This window comes from Protomyctophum bolini (assembly GCF_963924005.1).
Source record: "Protomyctophum bolini genome assembly, chromosome: 16".
NCBI lineage: Eukaryota > Metazoa > Chordata > Actinopteri > Myctophiformes > Myctophidae > Protomyctophum > Protomyctophum bolini.
Genome location: NC_137877.1, coordinates 13,225,352 through 13,246,481, shown reverse-complemented (window position 1 = coordinate 13,246,481; position 21,130 = coordinate 13,225,352). Strand labels below are relative to the sequence as shown.

Genomic DNA, 21,130 nt, shown 5'->3' with positions numbered 1-21,130 from the left:
TTATACTGATGTAATGGACAGGCCTACCTGTGGGTCCAGGTGTTTATACTGATGTAATGGACAGGCCTACCTGTGGGTCCAGGTGTCTACTGATGCGTTTCTGCAGGATGGACCGTTTGAGCACTGAGGTGACAGAGGGCCGGTCTCGAGGGCTGACCTTGAACACATGTGTGCAGTGGTGGAAAGTTACTAATAACATTTACTTAAGTGCTGCACTTCAATACAGTTTTGAGGTACATTTACTTCATTAAGTATTGCAATTTTTATACTTCTAAATTCCATAACATCTCAGGGGGAAATGTTGTACTTTTTTACTCCACTACAATTACTTTAAAACTTAAGTTACTAGTTGCAGATTAATTTACACATTGTCCTAACTCTAATCCTAACCTCAGTATTTTCCTGTAATTTCCTTAACCTCATATCAGTCTTAACTGGCCATATACTGTAAGTTTCATGATGTTTTTGCTTCGGCGGCAGTCATTTCTCTTCCGCAATTCCTAGTCGCCTACTCACGGCAGGCAATATGTGGAAATATCCATATGGCCTGCATTGCATGGTCTAGATCAGGGGTTTTCAACAGGTGGTCCGTGGACCACTGGTGGTCCGTGGAGGTATTGCGTGTGGTCCCTGACCATGCATTTAGTAATGTAGCAAAGTTAAGAGTTTGTATTTTCTTCCACGGAACAGTGCACTAAACCTTTTGTGCACTGTTCCGTGGAAGTGTGTCAATGTTGTCAGAATTACTGAGAAGTCTGGGGTTAAGAAATTCCACAGAAAAGGGAGATAGATTCTCAAGAATGGTGAAGTGGTGAAGCTTGCCTGATTGAGTCATCATTATTAGGAAATGTGCTCATATAATCATGTCATCATGTGCTATATCTTGCACGTATTTGCCATTTTTACTATATATATATATATATATAAAACTATTATTACTATTATTAAAATAGTTCAAATAGCCAATCTACAAGCTCATAATGTGTGGATGTAGATCGGCTAGTTGAACTATTTTAAAATATTTTTCAAGATAGTAAAATATGGCAAAAAAGTTTAGGGATAAAAGTTAAGGCACGCCCAAGATAGGGCCACATGTCAGTACTGTATATCAGTTAAGTCCGTGGACCATCGTTTTAGAAACAGTTTAAGACATGGGATGCATTCCATTAGCAAGTGTTACGAAAGCACTAATCTTAACCCATATCCCATTGCAACACAACAGTGGTCCCCAGGTTGATTCTTAGTCAAGGTGGTGGTCCCTGGTTCACAATCAGTTGAAAACCCCTGGTCTAGATAAGACCATACTGGTGATTATCGGTTTCATATCTAATAATGCGTCCTCACTTCCCACATTCACACACCAATGGTGGTGAGCTCCACTCATTGGAGGCAATGTATGTAGGGTTCAGTGTCTTGCCCAAGGACACTTCGACATGTGGACAGGAGGAGCCAGGATTCGAACGCCGACCCAGGGATCATTGGACGACCTGCTCTACCTCCTGAGCCACAGCCGCCCTTAACAGCCACTTATAACAAGCGGGTGGTTTCCATTGGGGTCCTTCATACGGACTGAAATGAAAACAGTAAGTGGGTCAGCTGACCTTGAAGAGCTGCATGACCAGCAGACGAAGGTCATAGGAATAGCGGCTGGGTACTGGGTTATAGCGCCCCCTGCAGATCCTACCCACCAGCTGACGCAGGTTGCTGCTCTCAAACTAGCGGGAAGACACAGAAAGAGAGCAACGCACACATACACGACGAGAGAGAGGTGTGGTGTTGACTGGACGTCTGTGTGTGTATGTGTGTGTGTGCTTACTGGATGTTTCAGTGTACACAGTTCATACAGGACACAACCCAGAGACCACACGTCCCTGTGGCGCGCGCGCGCACACGCACACGCACACACACACACACACACACACACACACACACACACACACACACACACACACACACACACACACACACACACACACACACACACACACACACACACACACACACACACACACACACACACACACACACACACACACACACAAAAACAGAAAAACATGTCATTGCTGTTGGTGAAAAAACATGTATGTCCAAAACTGTTACTCTTCAGGAAATAGAAAACAGAACCTGGGCGTTTCAGTGGATCCAATGCAGTGTTGTTTTTGGCAGCAAAATTTGTTTTAGTCTTTTGAACAGTTTTCATATAGTTTTAGTCAAATTTTAGTCACCTGGAATGAATTAGTGTTAGTCTAGTTTTAGCCGACTAAATATCATAAGATTTTAGTCGACTAAATCTACAGTTGATTTAGTCGCCGACATGTTGTGAGCATGTAGGTCAGCTACGTTTTTGTTTTGTTGTGGCTTGTTTTGTGTGACACGCTAGTCTAGTACGACAAATATGGAGATGCAAGGTTTTCCGCCCGGCATAATTACACCCATATGGATAACGAATGGATGACTCCATCATACATCTGTTTGCCTGTTTACATCATGAGTGCTAGAGCACTAGTATAACACCATCATGTCATTTATTATTTTGTTTTTGCAGCATGCATTCTTGCCATATCGCCAGTAGGCGCGGCAGTGGCTCAGGGTTAAAGTGTCCGGTAGAACCGTGAGGTTCCCTTCCCAGTTCGATCCCCGCGGGCTCCCCCAGAGTTAGTGCCGAAGTGTCCTTGAGCAAGACTCTGAGCCCCTATTTGCTGTGTGAATGGGTGAATGTAATGCACAATCTATGTCAAGCAGCTAGGATGAAGGCGAAATATAAATGCAACATTACTGTCAACCACATCAACGTAAGGAAATTGGTACGGTTCTTGCCTCACTGTCCTCGAACAAAGTAAACACAAGCAATATCCTCTTTTAGTGTGCAGGGTTTACCTGCACACTATCACATTATACTGTATACTACTATTAAATTTATTATAATAATATAAAAGATGGTAAGTGGTGCATTTATATAGCTCCTTTGTCCAAAGTGCTTTACACTGCACATTGCATTCACACCGAGGATCATCGGGAGCAGTTATACTGTAGGCGTTCCGTGCCTTGCTCAAGGACACTTTGACATGAAAGCCAGGAGGAGCCAGGGATCCAACCCGGGAAAAAACGTCTAAATCCTCAAAAATAGCAGACCTACAAGCTCGTAGCGTGCCACTCGGTGGCGCGCTATGAGCTTGTAGATCTGCTATTTTTGAATAGCTAAATTATAACATAATGTTTAAAACACCAAAAGGGGTTCCCGCCCAAAATGGTTAATGTGGACTGGGGAATATTGAGGATTTGTCAGTTAATCATCATGCAGCCTCGGTTTCAGGCTCGGCTCCAGGATGAAATGACTGAGGGGGCACACATCCTTGTACACGAAACTTAAACTGAGGGGGCAATAGAGGGTGTCAGGCCCCCTCTGCAGCCTCGGTACTATAATATCCAGACGTTTTTTTATTTTTTTAATAATCATGTGATGTAAAAAGGGCTTAATGCTATGTATGTAAATGGTGCAGTGTGGTGAAGCCTGTTCGTTGCATCAGCGAGCGTGCATTTAAAACTCATCAAGTGTGCGTTCCTCAGACACACTCTGATGTTATCTCACGCTGGAGGTATATTTTTAGCTTTGGCACTGTATACGTTCGAAAACATTCACAACAGGATATCCTGCCGTGTGGGTGCGGCAGAGAACTAAACTGAGAGGTGGTCATTTACAGTATACTCACGTCTTGTTGTTGTACGGCCTGTTTTCACAGATCTCCGGCGACAGGTAGTACGGTGTGCCCACACACGTCCTGGCCAGCTCCATGGTGCTACGAAATCACATTCACAATCATGACAATATGCACAAAGTCAGCTTTCAATCAATGCAGAACGAGAGCCAACTCAGGTCTGTTTAGTATAGAGGGTTCAAGTGTTTAATTAAACTCTCCTCTTTGTCCCAAAACCACTCTCAAAGAGCACCTAAGGACGTCTGCAATTCGAAACTGGCCACTGTAAATTTTCGTCCATGCTAAACCCCTTGGGCTGTTTTTTGCGTGTCTTAAGTACCAGGTCTTATTTCCTAACTTGAGTAAACTAAAGACCTGGAGGCGTGACCAATGCTCTTTGGCCACTCAGAATAGCCAAATGGCATTGATCACGCCTCCAGGTCTTTAGTTTACTCAAGTTAGGGAATAAGACCTGGTACTTAAGACACGCAAAATACAGCCCCTTATCCCTAAACGTCTTTGCCTATTTTTTACTATTTTGAAAAACATTTTTTAATATAGTTCAACAGTCAGTCACTCATATTTGATATACAGTCTGTTTCTAGTGAAAATGTTACTAATTCGCCAGCAGTAACAAACAGCGTTTTCTCTCAGTCAGTTGATTCTTCATATCCATAATAGTGAAAAAAGGATGATTTCTTTATTTTTCAAACTCAGTTCTTATATGAGGCGATCTAAGATCCCCCTATGGGGATTATAATACAAATCAAAAAGTACACAAACCCGTGTACTTGATTTTACCCTGTAGTGATATTAACATCAGACTTCAGTGCTCTATTGCCCTAGGTAGTTTCCTACTTCGCCTGTTCATAAAATGTACATATTTTGGTTGGAGTGCACCCTTTCTTTTGGCCCCTGGGCCTGTGCCAGACAAGCCCATTCAGGGATCCAGCTCTGGGCGAAACACAACTTGCTAGAACAAGGTTTCTGCCCAATTAACAGCAACAGACAGTAATATGAACTGCAAAATGCAGGCAACACAAACACAGACAGTAATATGAACTGCAGACTGCAGGCACCACAACCACAGACAGTAATATGAACTGCAGGCACCACAACCACAGACAGTAATATGAACTGCAGACTGCAGGCACCACAACCACAGACAGTAATATGAACTGCAGACTGCAGGCACCACAACCACAGACACTAGTAATATGAACTGCAGACTGCAGGCAACACAATCACAGACAGTAATATGAACTGCAGAATGCAGGCAACACAACCACAGACAGTAATATGAACTGCAGACTGCAGGCAACACAACCACAGACAGTAATATGAACTGCAGACTGCAGGCAACACAAACAAACACAGACAGTAATATGAACTGCAGACTGCAGGCAACAAACAAACAAACACAGACAGTAATATGAACTGCAGACTGCAGGCAACACAAACACAGACAGTAATATGAACTGCAGACTGCAGGCACCACAACCACAGACAGTAATATGAACTGCAGACTGCAGGCACCACAACCACAGACAGTAATATGAACTGCAGACTGCAGGCACCACAACCACAGACAGTAATATGAACTGCAGACTGGCAGGCAACACAAACAAACAGGGCTGGAAGAATACCACAATATATACAGTAAATCAGTGGTTCTCAAAGTGGGGTCCGAGGACACCCAGGGGTCCTTGAGGGAGTTCCAGGGGGTCCCCAGCTAAATGATAGTTAGGAACCAAATGGAACCTTATGGGACTTGGAGTAACTCTCTGAGTTAAACTAACATTTTACAATATAAATTGGGGTCCCAGAGATAGAAATGCCATTAAATGGGGGTCCGTAGCTTAATGCAGGTCAAAGGTCCTTGAAAATTTTTAATGGTTGAGTCACGGCTAGAGCCGTCAACATCTTCTCTTATGGGGGTCCCTGCTCCTGGCATGTCTTTTCAAATGGGGGTCCGTGGTCTAATAAATGTCGATTTGGGGGTCCTTGACATGAAAATGTTTGGGAACGACAAACGATAATCATGGGTATGGTTGCATTTTTATCTATAAAGTAACTATTAACTAAAGTAAAAAATACAAAAATACAAATAAGTGAGGGGCGCTCTTAACATCTTACACTTACAACATCGACAAGGGAATTCGGTATAGCTTGGAGCAGCTACAAATGTTATAATTTATTCAATGGTAACTCATGTTGCTATGATTTGTTAATGGGATTTAATGTTTGTGTTAGGGACCAAAACAAACATTAATTTCTCTTCATTGTCAATGGCGTTTTTAAAACAAACAATGAACTAAAAACATTAAACCTGTACAGTATATAGAAAAAAGAAGAAGAAGAAAACACTCAAACCTGTAATGAAGTACAGTAACTTCCGTAAATGTACTATACTTTCCACAACTGCAAACAAATACCTTCAATGTTTTCACATAAACAGACAAGCAAATACTTTTTTCCCCCTCGTCTCCCGTTTCACACTATGTACCCTAGTAACCGCAGGCTGGGATAGACAACTGTGAGGCCTCCCATTATTTGCACGGTCAGTCATGTGCTTGCAGCCCAAGCACTGAGCCACACTGCAGTGTCACCCTGCAGGTCTACACAGTCAGTCTGTGGAATCTTAATGACATGTTTGAAGTGCTAGTGATAAACAGCTGCCGGGAGGGATGGGGGGTTATAAGGGTTAGCGGAGATGGCTCTCTGACTCACTTGTTCAACATTCTTGCGATGCCAAAGTCCCCCAGCTTGGCTTTCATCCCGCCGTCTGTCAGGAATATGTTCTGTAAGACAGAACAGAGCGGAGGAATGCATCGTTGCGTTGCGTCTCACCCAACACAACTAGAAAAGGTGCCCCTCGGGGCACAGGTCTCCACCAGGATTAGAAAAATGTCAGGTGGCATTTCTTCCTCAGCCTAGTTGGAATATGCATGCAGTTTCACCGTTTTTTTGCAGCATTTTGTACAAAAGAGCCACTTGACTTGGAAGTCAATCTTAGCCAATCAGGATGGAATATGAGAAATAAAACAGACCTGTCTTGTTCACCTGACTATAGAGATGATGTGTACCGATTCGTGTGAAATTTGGACAAAATCTGTAGGTGTACTGTCCAAAAATGTGTTTTGCAATAGTCGGCCTCCTGGTGGCACTATAATATTCCCATGTGAAAAATGTGGGGCAGAGGTTCAGCTCTGGCATCCAGGGAGTGTGTGTGGAGAGTTTGGCTGCGAGCAAGCCAACGGTGCCAGAGATTAGCTGTCCACAGACGGACGGACGGACACACACACCGAAAATAGCCGAGCTTCAAGCTCACAAGGTGCTGCTGTGTGACATCTTGTAAGCCTGTAGATCGGTTGAATTCGGTGCACAACTAGTGTCAGGAGTACTGGAGCACACATGCACTTTGGAGCCCTTTTATTGCAAGTGAAGGCTAATGTTATGCGTCTTTCATCTAATTCTAATACCAAGAAAACGGAGCATATCACTCCAGTTCTTAATTCCTTACACTGGGTCCCTGTGTGTCAAATAATTTATTTCAAATACTCCTTTTAAGCTTTAAATGGTTTAGAGCCAAAATACATTTATGATCTTGTGCGAGTGCGATACCATGAACCATCCAGATCACTCACAGATCTGGGAAAAGCCACTATATACTGTATCTGGAACGAACTCCCAGAAATAAGTAGTATTTGTATGCATGTATTGCCTTGATTCGTGTAAAGTCACATTAGCCAAGTTAGCCACCACAAATGTAGAATCAGCTCTAGTTACAATTTAGGCATTTAGCAGATGTAAAGGCAGAGGTAGGCCAGTAAAGAGGGAGTTACAATAGTCAAGTTTGTGTCTCATCACAAGTTTACACGTGTAAAGAAGTGTTTTTTCGTGCACGCTATATCAAATGTGGTCCAAGGCGACCAACTCACAGCAGCTAAATGGATGAGTGTCCATAATGTCTGTCATGGGCCACATTTTCATACAAATTGGGACATCAGGATTCTAATGCAGTTCCACAAGGTTGGATTTAAGGGTTAGGGTGTGTGTGTGTGTGTGTGTGTGTGTGTGTGTGTGTGTAGCCTAGGTTTAGGCATGTATGGTATCTGGTACAGTTAAATACTTCAGAGAATTGCTTCTCAATTTTTTTTTAAGGACCTGTATAGACCTTTTGGGAGCATCAGAACTACTGCTTTAGAGATTTGGGTCGTTTAAGGTCTGCATACTGGTTCTCAACTCTTATTAGCTGTTCCACCATTTCAATCACAATGATCTTCAGGTATTACTTTATCTTGTGAAGTGATTGAAACATTTAACACAAAACAAGTCCAGCTGAGAATAACCAGTGTGCACACATTATTTTTGTCCAGTCACTGTCTTTCTACACCGACTGGTGGGTGCCAGGCTAAAGATGCTTCAGTTCACAAAGGGTAGAGCCCACCCACCAAAAGTATGTACCAAAAATTGCACTTATTTTCCTTCAGCCAGATCAAGATACTAGATATTGTAGGCTCCCTACTTCATTATACGCGCTCTACCTTTTGTGTACCGGTAATTACCTTGACATGCGACTGCAAATATTGGCACGGTATAGCTTTAAGAGTTGATTCCATTTAGAAGTTGATATTCTAAAATAGGCTCATCCTTGACAGATTGCACGGTGAAACAGCCATGCAGGTCTCAAAGCCACTTTTAGCACATGAACCCCCTCAATAAAAATAATAAGATTCAAATACCATCAGTTTCTAAAAAATAAAACTGCCCATCATGTTCATTTTACAATTTCAATTAGGAAGAGCCGAACTAGATCATGATATTCAAATAGTGAAAACAGGGACTTGGTATCTTGTAATGGTGCTTACAGTATTGGCAGAATATACTTTGCATTATTTTGTTTGTGCCAAAAGTGATTGAGGCCTCTTTCACTGAAGTGTACGAGGAGACAATTTAGGTTGTGGACATATCCAATTTACATCATGCCAAGGCAACTACAAACCAAACTTCTACCAAAGTGTATTTTGCTTTGAGAAAAGGTGCTGGTAAAAATAGGCTCAATTGCAGAAAACAAACAAAACAAAATGACACACAGGAGACAGTGCTACCAGGCATAGTTTACTTAAATCGGCAGGCAGGCATGGTATAAATAAGCTGAAAGCATGGATCAAAAATGCTTATGAAACTCCCTGATGAGGCCAGGATCGAGGATGGCCCAAGCTGGCACCCAGGAGGAGCGCCTTTGGGCTCCACGGCCCTCCCAGACAACCAAATACTGTTTCCTACGTCGACGCCGACTCCTCAGAATCCGCTCCACTGGGTAGGCTGGCCTGCCACCAACGACCTGATTAGGTGGTGCCGGTTTTGTTGCTGGGGACATGGCCATGGGACAGGGACCTCCTAGCGGCTTCAGACGGGACACATGGAAGACGGGACGGATCCGCCACGACCGGGGCAAGAGGAGGCGATAGGTCACATGATTGACCTTCCTCAGAATCCTGAAGGGACCAACGAACCGGGGTGCCACTCGCAGGGGGAACTCAGTGGTGGAGACGAACACGAACTTACCAGCTTGGTAAGTTGTTGGGCGATGATGCTGCGCCTGGCCCTGAGAGGAGGAATGAAGCAGGGCTGGTCGGGCCTGAGAGGAGAAAACCACGCAGCAGGGTTATTATAGTTAACCAGCTGAACATTTTAACTGAATTACAATTACAACTGAATTTACAAGACCATCAAAAACGTTTTAGACCGAATCCTTAGTTTGAACCAACTGGATGCAGTTTTAAATTGTTTTTTTAATATTTTGCAATACCAACCCTTGACAGCGCAAAAATCCAAGCAGAAAAGTCTGACTGTCGGATTACGTTAAACTCAACATTGCAGCTGTACCTGTACTGAAAGCTTGGATTATCCTTTTTGTATCTGCTACGTTTGTTTCATAAAAATCCATAGACCTGCAAATTTTGTGCAGGTGATAATTTTGATAAGTGTTTGAGTTTGGAACTTTGAAAGCCCTTGCTGGAAATCACTCAACGGTCCTACGTACCACCAGTTTAAAAATTGCAGGCAGGAGGCAGTGCTTCCAAACTCCTACTTCTGTACAGCTGCAATGTTGGCGAGTTCAATATTGCTTAAAAAGGATCCCTGGCTAATAAGACAAATATGCCTTAAAATAATATACTGTACTTATATTTTATTTCTTTCATAGAATCCTTCAGTCAATAGGGACTGCTCCTGTCGCAAGTTGATGTCATATGCCCATGTGTTGTCTAGCCCTATGGAATTATAGAATGGACTTAATACTTCCTAAAGTTAATATGAGCATCAAAGCAATGTTTAAAATATTTTTGTATTAGCACGTGCATTCGATAATTCTATAGGGCTGAACCACACATGACATCAACTCTATTGAGTGAAAGATTCTCCATTTATGAAAGAAATAAAAAATATTTAAGGTGTTCTTAATCATTTTTTTTAGTAATAGAGGGAAAGTATAATGTTTTAAGACATATGTCTCATTAGCCAGGGATCCTTTTAATACAATCAGCTATGATCAGACATTTCTGTTTGAATGCATGGGCTGTCAAAGGTTGGTATTGCTCTATTGCTCCAATATAACTCTAGATGCCAGATATTAAAAACCTACTTTTCAGCTACATGCTGTGCCTAATATTTTCAGAGATTTCTTAAAAAATACTTACAATGTGTGAAGTTAGTTGTCTACATGCTTACAACACGACACAATGAGGCACATTGTGAGCTTGTAGATGAACCATTTTCAATTCTTTTTAAAATCTCCCCCTCGACAAATACCCCATATTACAATAAATAAACACTAATCAAAACTAGAACACTAAACAAAAACTTAAACTAAACTAGCAAACCCACTTAACTAAAACACTAACAAACAAAATAAGTGAACAATAATAACCTTGCCATGGAGGGCTGTTCGGGCCTTGGGGGAGGAACTAGACCGACACAGGGCTGCATGAGCCTTTCTCCAGGCTCGCTGGCAACCGCGGAAGAACATTTGGGCATCCGGAACACCAACCTTACTCTCCTGTTCAGGGAAAGCACGAGGCTGGTAGCCATACTGGATCTCAAAGGGTGAGAGACCAGTGGCAGACAAGCGCAGGGAGTTGTGCGCATACTCCAGCCAGGTTAGATGCTCGCTCCAGGAGGAGGGATTGGATGATACACAGCACCTCAGTATGGTCTCAAGGTCCTTGTTAATGCATAGTTCTTTCGGGCTGTTCGACTGAGGGTGGTCTCTCAACGACATGCCCAGAAGGGAACCGAAAGCCTTCCAAAACCCAGACGTGAACTGGCTACCCCGGTGCAGCATCACAGCATCGGGAATGCCATGGAGACGAAAGACATGCTTGATGACCAACCGGGCCGTCTCCTCGGCCGACAGAAGCTTGTGCACTGGGATGAAATGGGCCGCCTTGGAGAACTGGTCTACCACAATCAGGATGGCAGTGGAGCCCTCAGACGATGGGAGACCAGTCACAAAGTCCAGTGAAATGTGGGACCATGGGCGTGTGCCCATTGACAGTGGACGCAAAAGACTGGAGGGGTGCTGAGGGTTCAGGGAGCTCGACGTCAGAGGCGGCTGCCGAGCGGTCTGGCAGAGGTCTGGGAGGGACGGTCGGCCTGGTTTCAGGTGGGGCGCCGGGCGGGGCCTCTGTGGTGCTGGGCAGCGGGACTGTTTGGCGCCGCTGGACAGCAAGGACCTTGTGGTGCTGGGCAGCGGCGCTAGTTGTGAGCACCGGTGTCGCTGGGATGCTCCAAGCTTCACTCCGTATATGGCCAGGCGAGTCCCTTCAAAGGGTGACTGGATGCCCAGTTTATCCCGCAAAGGCTTACTGGCTTTAGAGGGTGGCGGGCATGCTGGTGATGAAGCTGGACCAGCAGAGATGTGGGTCTCTCTGGTTTGTATAGCCAGCGTTAACGCCTTTAATTGCGATGTGAGGTCCTTAAGCAGCTGATCACTTTGACTAAACATTATGCCTTGATTTGAGATGAGCTGAGCAAATATTATTGTTCAAAACTCAGGAAACGGTGGTAAAATAAAAACGAAGGCAAAATGAATAAAGTTAAGCTGGCAATGCAAAAAATACAATAATACTAAATAGTCAAAAATAATGCTGTCTAGACTGAAACTAACCTAGACAAGAAAACTCTGGAAAGAGCAGCGCCAACTACAAACAAACAGAGCTTTAAACAGGTGAAGACTGTCAAACTAATAAGCACAGGTGAAACTGATCACCATTCACCACAATGCTGTCTGGTCACACCCATTAAGGAATGTCAACGTTGCCAGGGAGTGGAAATGTGAGGTAGCAGCACAGTTAGTCCATGAGCCAGACAAGATTTCATTATAAAATACCTATATTAAATTGTTTATAGGGTCAATATAAGTAAATTAATATATGATAACCCTTAAACAGGAATTGCGTTTTCATATTTCACTTGATAGGGGAATATGATTTAAAAAAAGAAATGTCACCATGAAACTTCCCTAGTTGATTACTTACATGAAGACAATGATTTATTGTATTACAATTGTTCTGAAACCATACATTTAAATATGCAAATTAGGCGTTATATAGGAAAATGATATTGCATAACTTCCCAGAATCAAAATCGGAAAATTGGAAAAAGTCAGAGTCAACCTCCTTATGTCATTAGAGTTCAAATGTTTTAAATAAATTAATATTCAATATATATCACTCCATAAATAAGAAAGTTTGTTTTACCTTTTTAATTTATTTACTTAGTGCAGTGGTTTTCAACCAGTGGTCCGGGGACCACCAGTGGTCCTTGAGGGGGTTCCAGGTGGTCCCCAGCTAAATGATGGAGAGTTGGTAACCAAATATATAGGATATAGATCTTTAACTCTTGAGAGTGTAAAATGAAACCAAATGGACTCGTAATTTCAATTTACACTCTCAAGAGTTAAATTATTGTTAAACATCTGCATTACTTAAGTTCATTTACAAGAAGTCTACACAATTAGAGAATGTAGAATCTTTTTTTTTTTTTAATCAACATTTGCCCGTTATCTCTCCTATGGTACCAACATCAATACAGTATGGAATTCTGTGGACATATTCTTTAGTTTTTGGTCTGCAAGGCTAAATCTCATCTCGTAGCTCAAATGCTGAATAATTAATGAGCCTTGATATGAAAAGGGTTGAAAACCATCGATTTAGAGATTATACCATCTATTACTTTTTTGATTAATCAAACTCTGGGAACCTTCCTATTCCCAACGGGCCACCACCCTACCTCCTGAGCTACTGCTGTCCCCGGTTGATCGGAATGTTGAAGAAGTGTGCGGAGAAAAAAAACTCAAGGATTTCACTGTGCATCTACTAGATTCTACAGCAACACTGAGACAGTGTATGCAATGTAATCAAAAAGGACCTGTAAGGCATTTGTACACTCTGGCCAAGAATGTAAATTATTGCCAAGAATGAACTGCAAGAATTTGTTGGGAGTTGCACATGGATAAACTAGCACCGAGGACTTAACGAGTGAACACACTTACAGGTCCATTTAGAATCCTACTTCAAAGAGTGGTGAATGTGGTACACGCAACAGTACCTCTGTGTCTTGTTGGCCAGGGGTATGCCGGGACTTGGCACATGGCCAAGTCTTTGTCTATTGTGGCGGCGTCATTATATTACTGTGACTTGTGTCATGCCTGAGAAGAGAACGAGAGGTACCTGAGTCTTGACGTCTCTGTGGAGGACCTTCTTGTCGTGGATGTGTTTCAGGCCCAGACAGATCTGGACGAACCACTCCAAGATCTGAACAGAGAAAGACGCCGTCAGCGTTTTAACCCGTTAACCCATTTAGGACTGAGGCCGATTCTAAAAGAAAAATGTAAAGTCTTCTAAATCCTAAACGTTTTCTGAAAAACCTATGTTTCTATGTCAGTGGTGCTCAACCTTTTTCATGTCAAGGACCCCCAGAATTATCTGTAATTGGCTGCGGACTCCCATCTCAAAATATGTTGTTCCAGGGACCCCCCAGAAGCAAAGATTTGAGTTAAAAAAGGTTTGTTCCCTGTGCGTGCGTGCGTGTGTGCGTGCGTGTGTACCTGCTCCTCGGTAAAAGGGGCCCCTCGCTGTGTTTGTATTCTCTTCATCAGGTCACCTCCATCACAGTACTCCATAACAATGAATAGACAGCTCCTCTCTAAATGTTATACACGCACACACAAACACAGACATATTATCATGGAGCCATTATGCCATACAATTCCTGGAATGACTTGAAGAAGGCAACAATATTTGAAATGCATTGGCTATTCGTCTGAGCATATAAAACACACGCACACGCACGCACAAGCACATGCACGCACACACAAAATCGTGGATGCAAACAAACCCTGGAATGACTTGAAGAAGGCGACAATATTTGGATGTTTCATCTTGGAGAGCAGCGTCACCTCTTTCTTCGACGCTTCCTTTTCCCTCGGCGACATCTAACGAAAGAATATATAATTACTGTAAGATATCGTAAGTTGTTATAATATTAAATAATAATTTTCATTATTTATATTTTAGACAAAAAGGGATCCCTGAAATTGATTAATTGAAAGTTTTGGTCCTTTTGTGCTTCCACCCACTGAGATGGTTGGTTTGTACAGTATGTAGGATAATGTAATGCTACACAATAGAAAAAATGCTTTTAATGAGGGTGATCTACCCAAGGTCAGGGAATTAAATAGGGAGATCAAGTCTGAAATTAAAAAAGGTAAACTAAGGTACAAAGACAAAATCGAAGCTGAGCTGAGCAGTAACAACCTTAGGGAAGCATGGAACGGCATGAAATCCATGACAGGGTCAGATGATAAAGGCCATAAGCACATCTCCATGCCTGGGTTTAACTCAGACGTACAGCTGGCCAATGAGCTAAATAACTTTTACCTTAGATTTGAGAATCAGGACTTTGCTGACAAAATTACTCAATTAAAGAACGAGACTAGAGCCCCTCCAGCCCTGTTTATTGACAAAAAAAGTGTGGAAAAACACCTCAGACACACCAAGTCAAAAAGTCCAGGGCCGGATAACATATGTGGCAAGGTTCTCTCAACATGTGCTGAACAGCTCTGCAGCATTTTTCTCTTCAACAACAGTGGGTCCCTAAGTTATGGAAACAGTCCACAATTGTCCCAGTTGCCAAAATTAGGACCCCAAAGTCATTAAATGACTTCAGGCCTGTTGCTTTGACTTCATTAATAATGAAATGTTTGGAAAAGCTAGTCAAAGATAACATCCTAAAGCAGGTGGAGAAATCTCTAGATCCCCTGCAATTTGCATACAGGTCTGGAAGAGGTGTAGATGATGCCACTATCACCCTACTGCATTTCCTGTACCGCCACCTTGAGGGGAAAAAAACACAGGCCAGATTGTTGTTTGTTGATTTTTCCTCAGCCTTTAACACGATCCAGCCACATCTTCTAGCCCAGAAGCTAATCAGTTATTTTAAACTGGATCTTAACCTTGTTGGCTGGATCTTAGACTTCTTAACCCATTGATGCCTGGTGTAACGTATACGTTGTTCTACCCTTGATGCCGGCCGTGCTCTCTGTGTCTCATCAGCTATTGCTATACATGTAGCAACATAACTATTTAAAAAATAAATCATCAGAATTTGAAGGTTTTCAGAAACCTTAGGTCAGGCCCTAGAAGGCGTTCCCAGATTTGGCCTCAGGCATCAATGGGTTAACTGTTAGGTCTCAGTGTGTGAGGGTAAATGAGGTCATGTCTTCTCTGCTGCTCTCCTCCACTGGTTCTCCCCAAGGCTGTTGTCTCTCCTCACTGTTGTACATTCTGTATACCAACGACTGTTGTAGCCATCACCCTAACAGGTATATTGTCAAATTTGCTGATGACTCTGTAATTGTTAGCCTCCTTGAAGACAATGAAGTACAGCATGGGCCAGTTGTCGATGACTTCATATCCTGGTGTGACAAGTCATTTTTACCGCTAAATGTGACCAAAACTAAAGACATGATCATCAGCTTTAGACGGACTCTTCCCAGTCCTGCTCCTACACTCATTAAGGGCACAGAAATTGAAGTCGTAGAGAGCTACAAATACTTGGGTGTCGTTTTGGACAACAAACTCTCATTTGACTCTCATGTTGCCTCCACTTCTAAAAAAATCCAGCAGCGTCTTTTTTTTCTGAGGAAAATGCGTTCCTTTAATGTCTCATCTGTTATGATGACTCTTTTTTATAGAAGTTTTATTAGTGTGGTTGCCCTAACAGGGCAACCAGACTATTGTTATTGTAAATGAGCGATACTTTGCCGCACTACTCCTCCCACAGTTTCTGCCGCACACACTCGAGCCATATGTCAAATTGACCGGCTTCATCGGGAATCGTGTGCTTGTATTTTGCTAAGAGATCCGTTGTATAGTTTAATTGATATTAATTAATTAGTTCTCCATAGACTTATAATGGGGAAATCAAAGACTAAATGTAAGTATTTTTTTCCATTGGAGAGTGGAGACTGTAAGTGCCATATTTACAAGACTTGGGAGGGAGGTTCATAATAATTATGAAAATTAATTGAAAAGGAATTACATCAGTCATGGTGGTGCTATAACAGCCCACTTTACGTTTTTCCCTATAACTCTTGAACCGTAAGTCGTACAATCAAAATGTATTTTTCCATGGATTCCTTTGGTCATGACTCATGATGCATTTCCACATATAGGCCACGCCCATTTTCGTCAGGAAAGAAATTCCTGCTAATTTGAATTTTCTCCAAAACACACTTTTGGCTTCTCCTCCTACAGATTTTGTAAATGTATTGGAAATTGGAGTCAAGTAAAGTACAAATACCTCAAAATTGTACTTAAGTACAGTATTTGAGTAAATGTACTTATTTACTTTCCACCACTGGGTTAACGGCAGGAGGGTGAGTTAACAAAACGTCAACAAAGAGAGAAGTATATGACCAAGCTGTCCGTCTGATGACAAAAAAGATTACAAAAGGAGAGAGAAGTATGACTAAGACACAGAAGTGGTCAATGTTATCCTCAACTTCATATTGACATCTGTTGTCCAGATCATATCTCGCTGCAGGGCTGAATCATTCAGGCCGTGGTAGTCAAGTCATACACCCAGCCAGGCCACCCTATCCCTTTACCCACACACATGTACGTTTGGATTACAACAGAGCCATAGAGTATGGACAGAGTTGCGACATTGAGGGCGTAGAAAACAGCCCGGTCACGTGGTCATGTACTCACGCGAGCCCTATCGACTACAATACATTCCGTAAACCTCCGTATTTCAAATCTCTGTTTTTATGCCAAATATTGCGATATCGATACGATATACGATATTACCGTTAAAATGTCATATTCTACATTTTAAGTGTTGCAACACTTACATACATACACGCACGCACACGTGTGAGGATTGAAAAACCATAAAACCTGGGTGATCTATTCTACTGTATGCTATCAAATTGTATGTTTATTCACGCAGCATATTATATTAGTATATTGGTGTTTTAAGAAGTATGTTATACTTTAGCTATTGAAAAGTAGCAGATCTACAAGCTCATAACGAGGCACCGAGTGCCATGCTACGAGCTTGTAGGTCTGCTATTTTTGAAAAATCGTGAAAATGTGTTGCAAATCTTTGAATATATATTCTGTCAGAGCGATCGTTTTTAACTCAATCTTTGCTTCATGGGGGGTCCCTGGAACAACATATTTTCAGATGGGGGTCGGCGGCCAATTACATATATTTTTGGGGTCCTTGACATGAAAAACTTTAAGAATGACTGACATAGAAACATAGGGTTTTCAGAAAACTGACATTTGCAGAAATGTCTTCAGGTCTAAATGGGACCGGACCACATCTCCATGATATGATCTACTGCACCACGGATATGTCAACATGAAGTTGAAATAGTTCTCTCTTTTTGTATCTTTTTGTCATCAGTTTCCTCCTTTAAGTGAAAGAAAAGTAGTGTCAAAATATCTTTTGTATATTCGGTTTCAAAACAGGCCGTATAGTAGCTTTTCGTGCTGGGGCCCTTTACCGTTTTACCGTTTGTCGAAAAACATGATTTTTGGAAGATAAATATCCTCCGAAGTAGTTATGCATGATCACAGGGGTGACGTGACATTGTAATTGGCTGGCAATATTAGTGGGAGGGGCCTATGTAAGCGACTGTGGCAACCACACTTTGCCATTTTGAAAAATTGCGACCTTTCTAGTTGAATCTGTACTCCTGTTTTGTATGGTTGCCTGGTATGGTAACCTGACCTTAGCAAACAAGAACAGGCTCAGCAGCCTCGTCAAAGTGGCCAGTAAAATTTCTGGGAGAACCCAAGCCCAACTTATAGATCTGTACAAGAGGCAGATGCTTAAGAGAACCTCCTCCCTCCTGGAGGTATCGGATCACCCACTTTGGTCTGAGTTTGAACTGTTGCCCTCAGGTCGTCGGCTGAGGGTGCCCGCCACAAAGACCAATCGGTTCAAATTATCATTTGTCCCAGCTGCTATTCAACTACTGAACAGCAAATAGCACTTTATTCTTGCCCTTTTTGCACATACTGCCCACTAATGCACTTTTTCTGACTTTGCTATTACTGTATGTCATGAATTCTCTGTCTCTAGTGACCTGTTCTTAGTCTTGTAATGAATGTTGTTGTTGTGTGGTTTTGTGTGTATTTTTACTATGATCTGGCTGCAAACCAATTTCCCGCAAGGGACAATAAAGCTAACCTTGAACTACTACTGTTGGGTGGGAGTTGAGGTTAGTGCTAGTAGGCATATATATATATATATATATTTATTTATTTATTTTTTATTGCACGACGCGTTTCGCCGTCTGGCTTCGTCAGGTGCTTGCATACATACACAGGTGTGATTTTCACCGTCATTTATAGTGACAACCCATCACCCCTAACCTGACGCTGCCAGATCCAAAAAGCTTGCTACACAAATTTGTTTCACAGCTTATTTGGATCTGGGATCGCGGAAGCAAATTCGATGACGGGGCTGTTCCTTTTTTTCAAGATACATGGTAGATGATTGGATGGGAGCGTCTGTCTATCACCGTGTGGGCGTGCAAACACAACCAATCATATTGACGTGTCTATATAGCTTCACATCCGGTTTCGCACATATCCCGCCCTTAGCTCACGCTGATTGGTTCGGTACGAAGCAGATCTGACTCAGGGCTCAACTCCGTCAGAGATCCCAGATGAGTGTTGTGTTGGGGAATATGTTTCCCCAATACCGCCCTCATCTGGCAGCGTCAGGTTACATCACCCCATGATCAGATAAGTTCTCTAGGAATAAGAAAGGGGATAGTCCTACTGTATATTTACTTTACGACCCCATAAATATTGGTCCACGACCTAAACATGGGTCCCAAGACTCCCAACCCAGTGTTTGTGAAGCAGTGGTCTCCGGGACCCGAGTTGAGGAATGCTTGTTGTGGTGTACAATGAATGTACAGTACCTTTCTGAGGGTGAGGGGCGGTTGTTGTGGTGTACACTGTACAGTACCTTTCTGAGGTCGATCTCCTTGACCACACTCCGCATATCACTGCCTCCATCTCTGTGTCTGACCAGGAAGGCTTTACCAAACGCACCCTCTCCAATCTGACGGATAATCTCATAGTTATTCATAACATCTGCGAACCTGGAAAAATAAATACATAAGTTTATAAATATCTCAAACTTTGTATATTATGTTTTTCAAGATTCTTTGAAAATAGCAGATCTACAAACTTGGAGATCGGCTACTTAGTCAATTAGTCGTTAGGGGTTGATCATGCGATTCAAATGGTTTTGAATTTTGATGCTAGCTGGGGACCCTCTGGAACACAACCCCCCCCCCCCCCCCCCCCCCCCCCCCACACACACACACACACACACACACACACACACACACACACACACCCCCCACAACATGCACACTTTGAGAACCAATGGGTACTGTAATGTGTCCAGTAGCATTTTACATTTTTTCATTGAGTGAACAAACAAGACAGAGGAAATGGCCCAAATGTCCTGTCATCTACTGATAATCACAACCTCTGCACCAGAAAATAAACTTAGAAAGTTCATCTTATGTTAAAGGGTCCACAAGCTATATCTACATTTGGATGCTAAAGTCATTCCTCAAATTGAAGCTAATTCAATGACGTAAATTGCCTGTCAAAAAAAAGCCTGGCCTGTTGTTGTTGCCATGGCGACTGATACACAGACAACCTGCTACCATGTAGCTTGTTAGCATGCTAAATGCTTATCTGTGTGATAAGCAAAGTTTAAGTGGACTTTTTTCATCTCCTTATAGCGACAAGTAGGCCTATATATAAGAAAACGGCTCCTACTTACCCGTGACGTTGTTGTTCATAAACACATTGTAAAAATTGGAAGTGGCTTAGTTAGTTGAAAGTGTCCCAAAGGAAAGCCAGTGTGAAAAGTGCATGCTGCTCGAAAAGGCAGCAATATAGCGCAAGGCATTCTGGGACTTGTATTTTCGTAGGCTCATCCCACCTTGTAATGTTTGACTTTGGACTATTTACCGGTATCTAATAACTTATGTCTGTCAATGTGATGAAAAGGAAAACATTTATCATAAATGAGAATCTTTCTAGAAATGACTTAATTAGTATAGGCCTACCTCAAAATAATGAATTAATCAAGTTTGTCATTATTATTTCCCATATTTATCATTATTTTGAGAACAAAAAGGCCCCAATCTGACCTGGCCTGGTGGAGACCTGTGCCCCGAGGGGCACAGTTTTTTTTTAACTCGGCATGGCAGCAGAATTGTGCTGCTTTACTTATTCACAGCCTCATATCATGTTACTGTTGGCAGCTAGTGTGTGTGTGTGTGTGTGTGTGTGTGTGTGTGTGTGTGTGTGTGTGTGTGTGTGTGTGTGTGTGTGTGCGTGTGTGTGTGTGTGTGTGTGTTGCGCACTACAGTCTATGGTTGCGCATGAGAGAGCACATCATGAAATGAATAAACATATTAATTTCATACTTATGATGCCTGAAGAAGGTCTTTGACGGAAACATTGCTTTAATAAAAGTGTTCATATTTCAAGTGTAGACGGTGTGCGGGTTATTGTGTACCTTTTTGTGTACCTTACTATGTGCATTTTTTTTAAATAATTATCTGCAAATTGTATTTATTAACAAATCTGAGGAAATCTGCCTTGACCCCTAATAACAAGAACGACACTGTCAAGAATCTAGCAATACTGAAACGTCGTTCTGGAGCCCTTGAATATGTCCCCTCCAGATATACAGTACAGTACTACTGTATATATACTTCTAGCATGGATTGGATGCTAAAGTTAGTTCATTAGGCATGCAGCGGGCCGGTGGACTCGGCAGCCGTGAGGACTCCATGGGGATCAGAGGGCCGT

General features: G+C 42.4%; 1 protein-coding gene and 1 long non-coding RNA gene across 2 annotated transcripts in view; one reads left to right on the top strand and one right to left on the bottom strand.

The window, feature by feature from the left end:
• Window positions 1-19,379, bottom strand: part of LOC308330340 (serine/threonine-protein kinase Nek5) — a gene marked incomplete at its 5' end in the record, with an annotated part of 43,015 nt that extends 23,636 nt beyond the window's left edge. The window contains 9 exons of the mRNA XM_080785189.1: window positions 71-157; window positions 1,602-1,715; window positions 1,817-1,871; window positions 3,711-3,797; window positions 6,426-6,496; window positions 13,433-13,516; window positions 13,810-13,907; window positions 14,100-14,196; window positions 19,257-19,379. Of these exons, the coding sequence (XP_080641315.1) occupies window positions 71-157; window positions 1,602-1,715; window positions 1,817-1,871; window positions 3,711-3,797; window positions 6,426-6,496; window positions 13,433-13,516; window positions 13,810-13,907; window positions 14,100-14,196; window positions 19,257-19,379 (816 nt within the window). The remainder of the gene's footprint in view (window positions 1-70; window positions 158-1,601; window positions 1,716-1,816; window positions 1,872-3,710; window positions 3,798-6,425; window positions 6,497-13,432; window positions 13,517-13,809; window positions 13,908-14,099; window positions 14,197-19,256) is intronic.
• LOC308331010 overlaps window positions 1-21,130 on the top strand; it is a 302,214-nt gene that overhangs the window by 277,353 nt on the left and 3,731 nt on the right. The window lies entirely within an intron of this gene.